This window comes from Oncorhynchus masou, chromosome 29, assembly GCF_036934945.1.
Source record: "Oncorhynchus masou masou isolate Uvic2021 chromosome 29, UVic_Omas_1.1, whole genome shotgun sequence".
In the NCBI taxonomy this organism is placed as follows: Eukaryota; Metazoa; Chordata; class Actinopteri; order Salmoniformes; family Salmonidae; genus Oncorhynchus; species Oncorhynchus masou.
The window spans coordinates 14,220,120-14,237,200 of NC_088240.1; the positions used below are offsets into that span (position 1 = coordinate 14,220,120).

The following is a 17,081-nucleotide window of genomic DNA, read 5'->3' on the forward strand; positions in this document are numbered from 1 at the left end:
ATACAAGACCACTGATAATCCCCCTCGATCAGGGGCTCCACGCAAGATCTCACACCGTGGGGTCAAATTGATCACAAGAACGGTGAGCAAAAATCCCAGAACCACACGGGGGCAGCTAGTGAATGACCTGCAGAGAGCTGGGACCAAAGTAACAAAGCCTACCATCAGTAACACACTACGCTGCCAGGGACTCAAATCCTGCAGTGCCAGATGTGTCCCCCTGTTTAAGCCAGTACATGTCCAGGCCCGTCTGAAGTTTGCTTGAGAGCATTTGGATGATCCAGAAGAAGATTGGGAGAATATGGTCATATGAAACCAAAATATAACTTTTTGGTAAAAACTCAACTCGTCGTGTTTGGAGGACAAAGAAGTTGTATCCAAAGAACACCATATCTACTGTGAAGCATGGGGGTGGAAACATCATGCTTTTTGGCTGTTTTTCTGCAAAGGGAACAGGACGACTGATCCGTGTAAAGGAAAGAATGAATGGGGCCATGTATCGTGAGATTTTGAGTGAAAACCTCATTCTATCAGCAAGGGCATTGAAGATGAAACGTGGCTGGGTCTTTCAGCATGACAATGATCCCAAACACACCGCCCGGGAAACGAAGGAGTGGCTTCGTAAGAAGCATTTCAAGGTCCTGGAGTGGCCTAGCCAGTCTCCAGATCTCAACCCCATAGAAAATCTTTGGAGGGAGTTGAAAGTCTATGTTGCCCAGCAACAGCCCCAAAACATCACTGCTCTATAGAGGAGATCTGCATGGAGGAATGGGCCAAAATACCAGCAACAGTGTGTGAAAACCTGGTGGAAACTTACAGAAAACGTTTGACCTCTGTCATTGCCAACAAACGGTATATAACAAAGTATTGAGATAAACTTTTGTTATTGACCAAATACTTATTTTCCATCATAATTTGCAAATAAATTCATTACAAATCCTACAATGTGATTTTCTTGATTTTTTTTCTCTGTCATAGTTGAAGTGAACCTATGGTGAAAATTACATGCCTCTCTCATCTTTTTAAGTGGGAGAACTTGCACAATTGGTGGCTGACTAAATATTTTTTTGCCCCACTGTATGTGTATACATGCGTGTATGGATATATTTACCCCAAAAATATGGGGGATTGGAAATTATGCAGATAATTACATTGGAAGCAACATTCTTTACACAATATTAAGCTGATCCTCCCTCTAAAAAAAAGAAGGAAAAAATAAAATAAAAAATAACATGGTCCAAGCACACTAAGACAGTCGTGAAGAGGGCACAACAAAACCTATTCCCCTTCAGGAGACTGAAAAGATTTTGCATGGGTCCTCAGATCCTCAAATGGTTCTGCAGCTGCACCATCGAGAGCATTCTGACTGGTTGCATCACTTCCTGGTATGGCAACTGCTCAGCCTCTGACTGCAAGGCACTACAGAGGGTAGTGTGTACGGCCCAGTACATCACTGGGGCTAAGCTGAATGCTATCCAGGACCTCTACACCAGGCGGTGTCACAGGAAGGCCCTACAAATTGTCAAAGACCCCAGCCACCCCAGTCATACACTATTTTCTCTGCTACCACAAGTGGTACTGGAGCACCGAATCTAGGACCAAAATGCTTCTAAATAGCTTTTTCCCCAAGCCATAAGACTCCTGCACAGGTAATCAAATGAATTCCATTTTAACTACACATTCATGTTGTACATATTATTTCAATTAGCCCGACTAACCAGTGCCCCCCCGCACATTGGCTACCTGGACTATTTGCATTGTGTCCCACCCCCTCCCACCACCAAACCCCCTCTTTTATGCTGCTGTTACTCTAATTATTGTCATATGTAATTAATTACAGGTTATTGAAACTTTTCTACTATTACGTGGGGGACTTTTATTTTAACATTTCCCAAATTCCGTGACCAGGAAGTACTTTTTTTGTGCTGCTGACGAGACGTTGATTTGTTGCACTGACAACAACCAGCTAGCTCGCTATCTTCTTGAAAAAAATACACTTTTAAATTGTTGCGTGCCATTTTAACTAGCTAGATAGCCGGGATCAAAATGACCACTAAAAAGAAGCGGACACCACATTCACAAAACGACAGATGGGTTGTTGTTGCAGCAGGTAAATTAGGCAACTGTAGCTAGCTAACGTTAGTTTACTAATTTCAGTTTCATATGTGCATAACCTAATATTGTAACAGTAATTGTTATATCTGTGGTATAACAAATATGTGTATATCTAACCTGAGGTCTAACCTTCGCTTGTTAACTAAATAGCTAGCTGGCATCTACGTAACGTTAGGTAGTTAACGTTATAGTAGTTTAGACATAATGTAGCTAAGTTACTGTCAATTTCCAGCTACTACAATGGCAGTTGTTGCATGATCCATCGTAGTCGAGTTAGCGCAACTTCACGATAACTATAAATCCATATTACAGTGATCTAAACTAGAGCTAGATCCATCGTTATCTAACTGGAGCAGTTCCACTTGCAATAAAGTTTCGCGTCCAGCAGTGGTCTGCATCGGTGACAACAGCAGCAGCATGTCGTGTATTTGTGTATTTCTTTGTCCACACAGACTCTGCATTGGAAACACCAAAGAAAGATGACAGTGAGCCCACTTTCATCCGGCTTAGGAACCCTTCAACAGGTAGCTAGTTAGCATCAATAGCACATTTTTACACAGAAACACAACGTAAACTACCTATCATTCGAAGCAAAACTATGAAAGTCAAACGCATTGGAAAAAAAAGCATTCTCAAAAGTGGTAGCTAGCTTTTTCTTTACTCTATCTAGTGGAATTAGCTAGTTATCTATTTGTACTTTTCTAGATGCAGCGTCTTTGTACCTGTTGGGCAGTGGTGATATGCAGCTGTATGAGGTCAAAGCCTTCAACGAGGACTTCCACTCCTGGTTCATTGGCCAGACAGTACAGCGAGGTAATTTCCAATCAGATGATAGGTAGTTAAGCTTAACCAGTCTTAATACATGGAGTACATTGTGGTGTTGAAGATTCAAATGTTTTATTTGATTTTGAACAGATGGGAGACTTCTGTATGTCACTCCAATGGATCCCCTCTACCTACTGTTGCCCTACTTGATCAAAGCGGGTGAAGAGGTAAGTAGTGTGTCCAATCAAAAACACGTTTTTTGACCAATGTGCAAAATACTATCTTTATTGTGTAGATAATCCTCCAAGAAAACCAATGTTCAAACCTCATGTCTCTTTCATAATCCGTGTAATCCAACGATTTTTATATATATATTAATAATGACAATTACAACAGTACTGAATGAACACCTTTATTTTAACTTAATATAATACATAAATAAAATACATTTAGTCTCAAATAATTAAACATGTTCAATTTGGTTGAAATAATGTAAAAACAAAGTGTTGGAGAAGAAAGTAAAAGTGCAATATGTGCCATGTAAAAAAGCTAACGTTTAAGTTCCTTGCTCAGAACATAAGACCATATGAAAGCTGGTGGTCTTCAATATTCCCAGTTAAGAAGTTTTAGGTTGTAGTTATGGGAATTATAGGACTATTTCTATACCATTTGTATTTTATATACCTTTTACTATTGGATGGTCTTATAGGCACTATAGTATTGCCAGCCTAATCTCGGGAGTTGATAGGCTTGAAGTCATAAACAGCTCTGTGCTACAAGCATTGCAAAGAGCTGCTGGCAAACTCAGGAAAGTGCTGTTTGAATGAATGCTTTTAAGCCTGCTGCTGCCTACCATCGCTCAGTCAGACGCTCTATCAAATATCAAATCATAGACTTAATTATAATATAATAATAAACACAGAAATACGAGCCTTTGGTCATTAATATGGTCAAATCCGGAAACTCTAGAAGGAAAAGAAACACACACCTATTTAGGCGAGGTGCTGGCTAGCGGAATAGAAAACTTGAAAATAAAGGAGAGCCGCAAACTTTAGGAGCTCATTTCGAAAACAAAACATTTTTTCTTTCAGTGAAATACGGAACCGTTCTGTATTTTATTGAACGGGTGGCAACCCTAAGTCTAAATATTGCTGTTACATTACACAACCTTCAATGTTATGTCATAATTATGTAAAATTTAGGAAGAAATTGTCTTCACACAGTTCGCAACGAGCCAGGCAGCCCAAACTGCTGCATGTACCCTGATTCTGCTTGCACTGAATGCAAGAGAAGTGACACAATTTCCCTAGTTAATATTGCCTGCTAAAATTAATTAATTTTAACTAAATATGTAGGTTTAAAAATATATACTTGTGTATTGATTTTAAGAAAGTCATTGATGTTTATGGTTAGGTACATTGGTGCAATGATTGTGCTTTTTTCGCGAATGTGCTCATCACCCGTTTGGCGAAGTAGGCTGTGATTCGATGATAAATTAACAAGCACCGCATTTGATTATATGCAATGCAGGACAAGCTTGGTAATAGTAATATCATCAACCATGTGTAGTTAACTAGTGATTATGTTAAGATTGATTATTTTTTATAAGATACGTTTTATGCTAGCTAGCAACTTACCTTGGCTCCTGGTTGCACTCGCGTAACAGGTGGTCAGCCTGCCACGCAGTCTCCTCGTGGATTGCAATGTAATCGGCCATAATCGGCGTTCAAAAATGCCATCAGTCGACCTCTAATGCAGAGTTCCTGTTTTTTTTTTATGTTCAAGCCTTTTACATTTAATTCAGCTCATGTCCTGCCAAAGTTTTGCGACCCATGGAAACAACTTGGAAGACGACGACCACAATGTAAAATCCTGAAAAGTTTTGCAGCTAAAGCTACACCTCTCTGCTAACAGAGCTCAGTGCTTATTATCAGATGTATTAGGTTACGAAATCAGACTTTTTGGACATAATGTTAATGCTATTTCAGAGAAAGAGCCCACTGAATAGTTCAGAACATGAATTATATTTGTCTTGGTAAAATTTATTTTATAACAAAAGGTTATTAAATGGCAACACCAAAGTGCTTTTTCACACACTCTGGGTAGACACCCTAAGGTAAGGCCATAAGACCGTACTCACTTTTGAAATTAAGTTAATTGGTATTATTGCATCTTCATCTCTCCCCCTTTATGATCTTTGTCAGTCTTTCTTTCTTTGTGATCTCTCGTGTCCCCCCTTTGTGATTTCATCTATCTCTCTTTGCGATGTCCTGTCCTTCTCTCTTTGTGATGTCATCTCTGTCCTGTGTGATTCCATCTCTGTTCGGTCATTGTGATGACATATCATTCGGTCTTTCTCTCTGCAAGGTCATTTCTGCCCTTTTGTGATGTCATCTGTCTTCTTCTTTTTGTGATTTAATTTCTCTGTGTTCTGCTGTAGGGGAAGTTCCAGCCAGTGGACCAGGTAGTGATGGACGAGGACTTCCCAGCATGCACCAGGCTGCTGAGCTGCACACGCTCCCAGGCCTCCCTGCACCATGTGGCTGAGGAGAAAGGTCAGAGGTCACTGTGTTCAGCAGATACAAACTGTTGAAAGTTAATGTGCTCCTCAGAAACAATCAACTATCAAACTCTGATTACGACCCCTCTCAACCCAATAATTATCTTCTCACTCATACGTCAGTCTGAAGCGCACATGAATGGTTGCTGGATTAAATGTGTATATCAGATCCTCAGAGACTGCAGCACTCTTGTCACATTGTTTCTGATTTTCTAAGAACGTGCACACAGAATACAAGTGTAATGTGGTGGTCTCAGGTGTTATACATGCTCTTTGTGCTGCTCCTTCAGAGGTGGGCAGTCAGAAGTTTCAGCGCTACAGCCAGGAGAGGACCATGGAATGGTTAAAGAAAAAGGTACACGTTGATCACTATGAGCTGCATATGCCCATATCATCCTCTATTGCAGTGGTTCCCAACCTTTTTCAGTTCCTGTACCACCAACTGAATGTTACTCTTATACCACCAACTGAATGTTACTCTGTACCACCAACTGAATGTTACTCTGTACCACCAACTGAATGTTACTCTGTACCACTAACTGAATGTTACTCTGTACCACCAACTGAATGTTACTCTGTACCACCAACTGAATGTTACTCTGTACCACCAACTGAATGTTACTCTGTACCACTAACTGAATGTTACTCTGTACCACAACTGAATGTTGATCTGTACCATCAACTGAATGTTGCTCTATACCACCAACTGAATGTTACTCTGTACCACCAACTGAATGTTGCTCTGCCCGGAGGACCCCTGAAGTACCCCCTCATGTGCATTTTACCAGCAGGCCATTGGTCTCATGATTCTTCTCTAGTACCCCCTGTGGATAGGCCCAGTACCCCCAGGTGTCCCAGTACCCCCTGTGGATAGGCCCAGTACCCCCAGGTGTCCCAGTATCCCCTGTGGATAGACCCAGTACCCCCAGGTGTCCCAGTACCCCCTGTGGATAGGCCCAGTACCCCCAGGTGTCCTAGTATCCCCTGTGGATAGGCCAATTACCCCCAGGTGTCCTAGTACCCCCTATGGATAGACCCAGTACCCCCAGGTGTCCCAGTACCCCCTGTGGATTGGCCCAGTACCCACATGTGTCCTATCCCCTGTGGATCTACCCCCAGGTGTCCTAGTATCCCCTTAATAATCAGCCCCCAGGTGTCCCAGTATCCCATATTGGATGGCCCAGTTCCCAGGAGAGTAGTGTGGAATGGTCATGCTGTGGGTTCCCAGGGGAGGAGTAGGGAATGGTCATGCTGTGGGTTCCCAGGGGAGGAGTACCCCCAGGGAATGGTCATGCTGTGGGTTCCCAGGACCCCCAGGTGTAGGGAATGGTCATGCTGGTGGCGTAGGGAATTCCCAGGGGAGTAGTAGGGAATGGTCATGCTGTGGGTTCCCAGGGGAGGAGTAGGGAATGGTCATGCTGTGGGTTCCCAGGAGAGGAGTCAGGGAATGGTCATGCTGTGGGTTCCCAGGAGAGGAGTAGGGAATGGTCATGCTGTGGGTTCCCAGGGGAGGAGTAGGGAATGGTCATGCTGTGGGTTCCCAGGAGAGGAGTAGGGAATGGTCATGCTGTGGGTTCCCAGGGAGGAGTAGGGAATGGTCATGCTGTGGGTTCCCAGGGAGGAGTGGGGAATGGTCATGCTGTGGGTTCCCAGGAGAGGAGTGGGGAATGGTCATGCTGTGGGTTCCCAGGAGAGGAGTAGGGAATGGTCATGCTGTGGGTTCCCAGGGGAGGAGTAGGGAATGGTCATGCTGTGGGTTCCCAGGAGAGGAGTGGGGAATGGTCATGCTGTGGGTTCCCAGGGGAGGAGTAGGGAATGGTCATGCTGTGGGTTCCCAGGAGAGGAGTGGGGAATGGTCATGCTGTGGGTTCCCAGGAGAGGAGTAGGGAATGGTCATGCTGTGGGTTCCCAGGGGAGGAGTAGGGAATGGTCATGCTGTGGGTTCCCAGGAGAGGAGTAGGGAATGGTCATGCTGTGGGTTCCCAGGAGAGGAGTAGGGAATGGTCATGCTGTGGGTTCCCAGGAGAGGAGTGGGGAATGGTCATGCTGTGGGTTCCCAGGAGAGGAGTGGGGAATGGTCATGCTGTGGGTTCCCAGTGGAGGAGTAGGGAATGGTCATGCTGTGGGTTCCCAGGAGAGGAGTAGGGAATGGTCATGCTGTGGGTTCCCAGGAGAGGAGTGGGGAATGGTCATGCTGTGGGTTCCCAGTGGAGGAGTAGGGAATGGTCATGCTGTGGGTTCCCAGGAGAGGAGTAGGGAATGGTCATGCTGTGGGTTCCCAGGAGAGGAGTGGGGAATGGTCATGCTGTGGGTTCCCAGGAGAGGAGTGGGGAATGGTCATGCTGTGGGTTCCCAGTGGAGGAGTAGGGAATGGCCAGTAGATGTGACAGCGTTAACTGTGTGTTGGTCTTGCTGTGTCTCTGCTGTTCCAGGCTGAGAGGACAGTGAAGACCCTCAGAAAGAGTAACGTCTCAGTGGGAGAGGGAGTAAAGTCCACGACGTATGTCCGAGTCAAGCAGGAGTCAGAGACCCAGGAAGGTGAGTCAAGCCCAGGTCCAGTCTGGTCCAGTACTATATACCTGGGCATGCTCTCCCTGGCCTGCATACATAACATGAACCAGAGGATGGCACCAAACCCCTTGTAGAGATCAGGGTCTCATTTATAACTGTTTCATACATTTCACACTAAATATCTGCGTGCGCCATTTCTGAAAAGACTAAGCAAAAATATTTAGATTCTATACTTGGTGCATTCCTGTTATAAATCACCTGTGATAATTTATCTGTCGTAAAAACCCTCCATTCACCATTTATGATGAATATGACGCTTATCATTTGCTGTATAATTTGTAACTATTGGCATTTGGCCACAGCATAAAAAAAATATGAATTGTTGTTCAATATTTAGTTTGTCAGTAGAATATTGTTTTTCTATGTCCTGACTTGGTATAGGGGCAGCAGGGTAACCTAGTGGTTAGAGTGTTGGACTAGTAACCGGAAGGTTGCAAGTTCAAACCCCTGAGCTGACAAATCTGTCGTTCTGCCCCTGAACAGGCAGTTAACCCACTGTTCCTAGGCTGTCATTGAAAGTAAGAATTTGTTCTTAACTGACTTGCCTAGTTAAATAAAGTTAAATAAAAAAATAGGCTCTGAGATTAAATAGGCTATGATGTCATGCTCATATTACACAGCGATACTGTGGCCTACCCATACTGTCAAATATTTTACGTAAGCTACCGGTCTACTTACTGTGTTGGCAGACTGTTTGAGTCTTTAGCAGTAATTTCTGCTGTGGGGAATGGCTTGTGTCAGTTTGTGAATGAGAAAACAACGGCAACTTGTTGTGGACCTGTCAGTAGAACATTTAGATTCAGCAATGTTCTCCATCCACTCTTCCACCAACCTAAACATGATGGACAGCACGCAAATTCTGAGACATTGTCAAGGGCCGGCTACTCAAAATAAAATGTATTTACAGTACTTGCAGTAGTATACATAGGCCTACTTCAATGTTAAATTTGACTGTATTATAAAATGTGCTCTCTATGGGATTGAAAACTTGAATGCCTATTTATTTCCTCGGCTACGAGGTTAAATGAGATGTGCATGGTCGTTTGTTGTATGGCTTCTTCGGGAATATAAACCCATCACGGCCAAAAAAGGTGAATCATTTATTCTCCAATGGTTATGAAAATAAACTAAATAGGATAAATATTCGTATGTCTATCTTAAATTCTACAGATATATATTTTTTCTCTTCTCACTAACAGCAAATGGCTGAATTCTTGTTCATATGTTTTCCTGTTTTATTTATGAACAAGCTTTTCATAATTTCCTCCATTTGCACAAAATACTTACTTCCCAGCTTGCAATACAATATTTCAACCACTAGCAGAGATGTGTACTCATAGTCTATAGTTTGCGGAGAGGTGAGCAATTTAGTTGACGTGAGAATGCCAACTTTTGCATGAACTGGCGCATGCACATTTTGGGCTATATTTTGTACATATTCCCAAGGACCCTAGCTACGTCCCAGGACCTAGATACACCCAGGACCTAGCTACGCCCCAGGACCTAGATACGCCCCAGGACCTAGCTACGCCCCAGGACCTAGATACGCCCCAGGACCTAGCTACGCCCCAGGACCTAGATACGCCCCAGGACCTAGCTACGCTCCAGGACCTAGTTACGCCCCAGGACCTAGCCATGCCCCAGGACCTTTCGCCCCAGGACCTAACGCTCCAGGACCAGTTACGCCCCAGGACCTAGCCATGCTCCAGGACCTAGTCAGCCCCAGGACATTTAGCCATGCCCCAGGAATAGCTGCCCCCAGGACCTAGCTACGCTCCAGGACCAGCTAAACGCCCCAGGACAGCACGCCCCAGGACTTAGCTGCGCCCCAGGACCATTGCCCCAGGACCTAGCCATGCCCCAGGACCTAAGCTGCGCCCCAGGACCTAGTTACGCCCCAGGACCTAGCCATGCCCCAGGACCTAGCTACGCTCCAGGACCTAGTTACGCCCCAGGACCTAGTTACGCCCCAGGACCTAGCCATGCCCCAGGACTTAGCTACGCCCCAGGACTTAGCTGCGCCCCAGGACCTAGTTACGCCCCAGGACCTAGCCATGCCCCAGGACCTAGCTACGCTCCAGGACCTAGCCATGCCCCAGGACCTAGTTACGCCCCAGGACCTAGCTACGCTCCAGGACCTAGCTACGCCCTAGGACCCTGCCATGCTCCAGGACCTAGCTAACGCCCCAGGACCTAGCCATGCCCCAGGACCTATTCGCCCCAGGACCTGAAGCTACGCTCCAGGACCTAAATATTCGCCCCAGGACTTAAAGCTACGCCCCAGGATTTTTTCTCTTCTCAGGACCAGCAAATGGCCCCAGGACCTAGCCATGCCCCAGGTTTTAGCCATGCCCCAGGACCTAGCTGCGCCCCAGGACCTAGTTACGCCCCAGGACCTAGCCATGCCCCAGGACCAGCTGCGCCCCAGGACCTAGTTACGCCCCAGGACCTAGTTACGCCCCAGGACCTAGCCATGCCCCAGGACCTAGCTGCCCCAGGACCTAGTTACGCCCCAGGACCTAGCCATGCCCCAGGACTATAGCTACGCCCAGGACCTAGTTACGCCCCAGGACCTAGTTACGCCCCAGGACCTAGCCATGCCCCAGGACTTAGCTACGCCCCAGGACTTAGCTACGCCCCAGGACCTAGATACGCCCCAGGACCTAGCTACGCCCCAGGACCTAGATACGCCCCAGGACCTAGCTACGCTCCAGGACCTAGTTACGCCCCAGGACCTAGCCATGCCCCAGGACCTAGTTACGCCCCAGGACCTAGCTACGCTCCAGGACCTAGCTACGCCCTAGGACCTAGCCATGCTCCAGGACCTAGCTACGCCCCAGGACCTAGCCATGCCCCAGGACCTAGCTGCGCCCCAGGACCTAGCTACGCTCCAGGACCTAGCTACGCCCCAGGACTTAGCTACGCCCCAGGACTTAGCTGCGCCCCAGGACCTAGTTACGCCCCAGGACCTAGCCATGCCCCAGGACCTAGCTACGCTCCAGGACCTAGTTACGCCCCAGGACCTAGTTACGCCCCAGGACCTAGCCATGCCCCAGGACCTAGCTGCGCCCCAGGACCTAGTTACGCCCCAGGACCTAGCCATGCCCCAGGACCTACGCCCCAGGACTTAGCGCGCCCCAGGACCTAGTTACGCCCCAGGACCTAGTTACGCCCCAGGACCTAGCCATGCCCCAGGACTTAGCCACGCCCCAGGACTTAGCTGCGCCCCAGGACCTAGTTACGCCCCAGGACCTAGCCATGCCCCAGGACCTAGCTACGCTCCAGGACCTAGCCATGCCCCAGGACCTAGTTACGCCCCAGGACCTAGCTACGCTCCAGGACCTAGCTACGCCCCAGGACCCTGCCATGCTCCAGGACCTAGCTACGCCCCAGGACCTAGCCATGCCCCAGGACCTAGCTGCGCCCCAGGACCTAGCTACGCTCCAGGACCTAGCTACGCCCCAGGACTTAGCTGCGCCCCAGGACCTAGCTGCGCCCCAGGACCTAGCCATGCCCCAGGACCTAGCCATGCCCCAGGACCTAGCTGCGCCCCAGGACCTAGCCGCCCCAGGACCTAGCCATGCCCCAGGACCTAGCTGCGCCCCAGGACCTAGTTACGCCCCAGGACCTAGTTACGCCCCAGGACCTAGCCATGCCCCAGGACCTAGCTGCGCCCCAGGACCTAGTTACGCCCCAGGACCTAGCCATGCCCCAGGACCTAGCTACGCTCCAGGACCTAGTTACGCCCCAGGACCTAGTTACGCCCCAGGACCTAGCCATGCCCCAGGACTTAGCTACGCCCCAGGACCTAGTTACGCCCCAGGACCTAGCTATGCCCCAGGACCTAGCTACGCCCCAGGACCTAGATACGCCCCAGGACCTAGCTACGCTCCAGGACCTAGTTACGCCCCAGGACCTAGCCATGCCCCAGGACCTAGTTACGCCCCAGGACCTAGCTACGCTCCAGGACCTAGCTACGCCCTAGGACCTAGCCATGCTCCAGGACCTAGCTACGCCCCAGGACCTAGCCATGCCCCAGGACCTAGCTGCGCCCCAGGACCTAGCTACGCTCCAGGACCTAGCTACGCCCCAGGACTTAGCTACGCCCCAGGACTTAGCTGCGCCCCAGGACCTAGTTACGCCCCAGGACCTAGCCATGCCCCAGGACCTAGCTGCGCCCCAGGACCTAGTTACGCCCCAGGACCTAGTTACGCCCCAGGACCTAGCCATGCCCCAGGACCTAGCTGCGCCCCAGGACCTAGTTACGCCCCAGGACCTAGCCATGCCCCAGGACCTAGCTACGCCCCAGGACCTAGTTACGCCCCAGGACCTAGTTACGCCCCAGGACCTAGCCATGCCCCAGGACTTAGCTACGCCCCAGGACTTAGCTGCGCCCCAGGACCTAGTTACGCCCAGGAGCCATGCCCCAGGACCTAGCTACGCTCCAGGACCTAGCCATGCCCCAGGACCTAGTTACGCCCCAGGACCTAGCTACGCTCCAGGACCTAGCTACGCCCTAGGACCCTGCCATGCTCCAGGACCTAGCTATGCCCCAGGACCTAGCCATGCCCCAGGACCTAGCTGCGCCCCAGGACCTAGCTACGCCCCAGGACCTAGCTACGCCCCAGGACCTACGCCCAGGACTTGCTGCGCCCCAGGACCTAGCCATGCCCCAGGACCTAGCTGCCCCAGGACCTAGCCATGCCCCAGGACCTAGCTGCGCCCCAGGACCTAGTTACGCCCCAGGACCTAGCCATGCCCCAGGACCTAGCTGCGCCCCAGGACCTAGTTACGCCCCAGGACCTAGCCATGCCCCAGGACCTAGCTACGCCCCAGGACCTAGTTACGCCCCAGGACCTAGTTACGCCCCAGGACCTAGCCATGCCCCAGGACTTAGCTACGCCCCAGGACTTAGCTGCGCCCCAGGACCTAGTTACGCCCCAGGACCTAGCCATGCCCCAGGACCTAGCTACGCTCCAGGACCTAGCCATGCCCCAGGACCTAGTTACGCCCCAGGACCTAGCTACGCTCCAGGACCTAGCTACGCCCTAGGACCTAGCCATGCTCCAGGACCTAGCTACGCCCCAGGACCTAGCCATGCCCCAGGACCTAGCTGCGCCCCAGGACCTAGCTGCGCCCCAGGACCTAGCTACGCTCCAGGACCTAGCTACGCCCCAGGACTTAGCTACGCCCCAGGACTTAGCTGCGCCCCAGGACCTAGCTGCGCCCCAGGACCTAGCTGCGCCCCAGGATCTAGCTACGCTCCAGGACCTAGTTACGCCCCAGGACCTAGCCATGCCCCAGGACCTAGTTACGCCCCAGGACCTAGCCATGCCCCAGGACCTAGCTACGCCCCAGGACCTAGCTGCGCCCCAGGACCTAGCTGCGCCCCAGGACCTAGCTGCGCCCCAGGACCTAGCTACGCTCCAGGACCTAGTTACGCCCCAGGACCTAGCCATGCCCCAGGACCTAGCACAGCAGACTTAGCCAATTCCTGTTTTACATTGAGTTTCACACAAGCTCAGATTGTAAACCCAGTTTTCTGTGATATCAATAGGAAGGTTATAATTGTGTAATGAAGTGTATAAAGAGATGCTGTGGTATTAACACTCTCACGCCCTCTATTCATAACCACACAGAGGACTACCTGCGGTATGCCCATGGCCTGATATCTGAGTATATCAGTGAAGACCTGAGCAAAGCCCTCCTCAAGCATCTCCAGTATGTACACACATGGACTATACTTCGTTTTTATGTATTAATGTTAAAAGCACAATCTAGAATTACATTTTCATGTAGCTTCATTGTAACTGCCACTGGGTCATTTTTAGTTAATGGAAACCGCCCCCAAAACTGCAGATGAGTGGGCGGTTTGAGACCGTCACCACAGAATTCAAAGAACTCACTGACAGTTATTTTCAAAACATATCCCACACAGTGCAGGGCCCATGGCATCACTTTGACTGGAAATGTACTGGTGATTCAAGTGCCAGATTGTTATATTAAGACCATGATAGTACTGAAGGTATCACATTAAGCAGTATTGTTAGTGTGTAACAGTTTGATGGTGAGTCAGTAATCCTTCAGTTTCCTCCTGACAGGTTACCTGAGCTCTCAAGTCCTAAGGAGGTGGAGCCTCCCTCAAAGGTATTTTCTCCAGCTTCTTTTTGAATTTGTGTCTTCACACTGTAGTTATATTTGTTTTCAGTATATTTGTTCCAAGTTATGTGTTTTATTTATTTGGTCAAATTTTTGGCATTTTTTTCAATTTACTGCTTGCTTTTAGATATTGCAGCACCAGTGGCTTTTCAACTGTGTTCTATTGACATTCACCTGATGGTTGCAGTGTAGCAGTAGATTAGTGTGTTTTTATTCCTGTTTCACGTGTGTTGGTGGGTTTGCGGTAGTCATGGTATCTTGCGTGTCCCTGGCTTGTCTGTGCCGTGTGTCTGGGATGTGATGGTTGGTGTTCTGAGTGGAAAGTACGGCTAACTGTAAGTGCCGTGTTCGGTCGGCAGAAGCGGAAACTGACTGACAAACCATTGGAGGCAGGAGAGGACTACACCAAATTCAACAGCTCCGATTTCTCCCGCAAAGTGAGTGAGATTAGGGGCAGTCTGCACGAAGGGACCAAGGAGAGAAATGAGGCGGGGGGACTCTTGCAGGCATTTTTTTCTCTAACAGTTTTATTGGTAGTTTTATAGCTAAATCTCATGTCTTTTTGGTTTTATAGTCATGCCTACATCATACATATACGTTTACAGGGCTCTGAAGTGCAACCATTTTGGTCACATATGCTCCTAAATATTTCGCTGCGTGACATTCAATTTTGATTTAGGAGCACCATCTAGGAAAAAAAATCGTCCCCAAAAGTAATGATTAGGCTTTGCTGTACCGCTGTTTCCCGGTGCCCTGGAGAAACAAGCGTCTCTAGCCCAAACCATTCAAAAGTTGTGACCTGTATTACTGCCGCTACGTTTTTTGGGAGATGCATCTCCATTAGCAGGCCGCATTTTACATTCATACACCATGTCGCGGGTCGTTAGCACCTTGATCAGTGACGTTACCTCATTAGCTAGCTCGTTAACAACCTGGACCTGGTAACTTTAACAGTATATCCAGACGTGGGGGCAGGAAGGGAAAAGAAAAGAAAGGAAAAGGCACAGCTTCTTCAGGTGATCAATGATCATAGCAATGATTGAATGACAGATTTGCATGTCCTCATCACAAACCTGACATTCTTAAACACAGTGTACAGTTGTCTGTGTAGTGCATCTCAGTAGGAAATAGTAGAAACCTAATATTTCACAACTCTTTTTCATTTCAATGACAGGTATTTGTATCAATATTTTAGTTAAACTAATTTACAGTGTTTCGTATTAGTTTCTAGGGAACAACATGTGCTTCAGCAGAAGCTAGAATTTACATTGATTTACAGTCTATCAATAAAAACATTTTCTGGGGCTGCTAAATTTGATGTGGTGCTCCTAACTTTAAATTGGGAGCAGCAGTGCTATCAACTAAAATGTATTTTAGAGCCCTGCATATAAATGTATTTTAGAGCCCTGTATATAAATGTATTTTAGAGCCCTGTGTATAAATGTATTTTACAGCCCTGTATATAAATGTGTTTTAGAGCCCTGTATATAAATGTATTTTAGAGCCCTGTATATAATTTTCTGTCAAGCTAAACCAGTCTACGTGATTGCAGTTTAAAGCAATGCAGTGCAGAGGCCAAGTAACCTCTGTCTGGAAATGAGTCACGCTGATATGTAATAATGTTTCAGCCGTCTTCACTCAAGGCGGATGAGCAATGCTATTGACTCTCTTTTCTCGTCCTCCAGCCGCCCAAGAAGATGAGTGCTGCACAGAAGACCCTGGCCAAGGTGGACAAAACAGGCATGAAGAGCATGTCGGCCTTCTTCAGCCCCAAGGGCAAGGCAGAGAAAAAATGAATGTTAGGATGATACAGCAGTTTGTGTGTCTGTCGGTGTGCGTGTATACAGTGTGTGTGTTTGTCTGTCTGTAGGTCGGTGTGTGTTTCTGTCGGTCTCTGTGTGTGTGTGTGTGTGTGTCTGCTGGTGTGTGTGTGTGTCTGCCGGTGTGCGTGTCTACAGTGTGTGTGTGTCTGTCGGTCTCTGTGTGTGTGTCGTTCGGCCTCTGTTTGTGTGTGTGTCGGTCGGTCGGTTTCTAGTGTGTGTGTGCCTGTCGGTGTGTGTCTACAGTGTGTGTCGGTGTGCGTGTCTATAGTGTGTGTCTGTCAGTGTGTGCCGGTCGGTGTGTGTGTCGGTGTAGTGTTTATTCCTGTCGGTGTGCGTGTCTACTGTGTGAGTAGTGTGTCTGTCGGTGTGTGTGTGTCGGTCTGTGTGTCTACAGTGTGTGTGCACGCACACATGTGCTTTTGGTAATAAAGAAAATAACAATTTTTGTCCCCTTTTTTTGTCCTTGAAAAGGGTTGAATCTCCAGACAATAGGGATGATGCAGGAAACTCATCTGGAGCGAAGTGCATTGAGAGGCAGGGGAAAAAGCCTAAGATAATGAATAGTTACTATTCTTTCAAGGTTGGAGTATATGATGGTACATGTTCAAACTTGCTGCTCCCACTCTTTTCTTTACTGCGTGCTCAGATTACTGTAGATAACCAGTAGGAATACAACATGTGGTCTCAGATTACTGTAGATAACCAGTAGGAGTACAACATGTGGTCTCAGATTACTGTAGATAACCAGTAGGAGTTATGCCCACCAGGATGGGCATTACGCTGTCCCAAGTTACGCACAGCCGTTTGTGGATCAGGTACCAGTCACAGGGGCCGCAGCAGACTGGTCTATTAGGCCGCCAGGATTAAAAATGTGAAAAGCCAACAGATGTTGTCAGGACAGGTGCCTCTGCTCTGGCAGACACCATTTCTATGTTCCCCCTGTAGCAGTGGCGATTTTAGCATGTAAATCTTGGTGGGACAAAAATACATATTTCTAATGCGTGCCAGCAAAGCCACTACACAACACTAAACAATACATTTAATTGCACTATAACGGCGACAAACGGTACCCACAAACTGGGCCTACA

The 17,081-nt window shown here is 48.1% G+C and overlaps 1 protein-coding gene across 2 annotated transcripts; it reads left to right on the top strand.

The window, feature by feature from the left end:
• The first annotated feature begins 1,920 nt into the window (after positions 1–1,920).
• On the top strand, positions 1,921–16,436 carry rnaseh2b (ribonuclease H2, subunit B). Of its 2 annotated transcripts, XM_064944088.1 has the most exons (11): positions 1,921–2,110; positions 2,568–2,639; positions 2,821–2,928; positions 3,031–3,107; positions 5,321–5,435; positions 5,731–5,795; positions 7,873–7,978; positions 13,651–13,732; positions 14,113–14,158; positions 14,530–14,607; positions 15,856–16,436. In XM_064944088.1, the coding sequence occupies exons 1-11, from the start codon at positions 2,047–2,049 to the stop codon at positions 15,964–15,966; spliced, it is 924 nt and encodes a 307-aa protein (XP_064800160.1). In that variant the 5' UTR covers positions 1,921–2,046; the 3' UTR covers positions 15,967–16,436. The 2 variants fall into 2 exon arrangements, with proteins under 2 accessions (XP_064800160.1, XP_064800161.1); XM_064944089.1 differs by lacking the exon at positions 14,530–14,607.
• The last annotated feature ends 645 nt before the right edge of the window (positions 16,437–17,081 follow it).

What these genes read in the sequence shown, in the direction of transcription:
- rnaseh2b (XM_064944088.1), top strand. Translation starts at nt 2,047, where the DNA reads ATGACCACTAAAAAGAAGCGGACACCACATTCACAAAACGACAGATGG. An exon ending in ATGGGTTGTTGTTGCAGCAG is followed by an intron (nt 2,111 to 2,567) that starts GTAAATTAGGCA and finishes TTGTCCACACAG; the next exon opens with ACTCTGCATTGGAAACACCA. An exon ending in AGGTGGAGCCTCCCTCAAAG is followed by an intron (nt 14,159 to 14,529) that starts GTATTTTCTCCA and finishes TTCGGTCGGCAG; the next exon opens with AAGCGGAAACTGACTGACAA.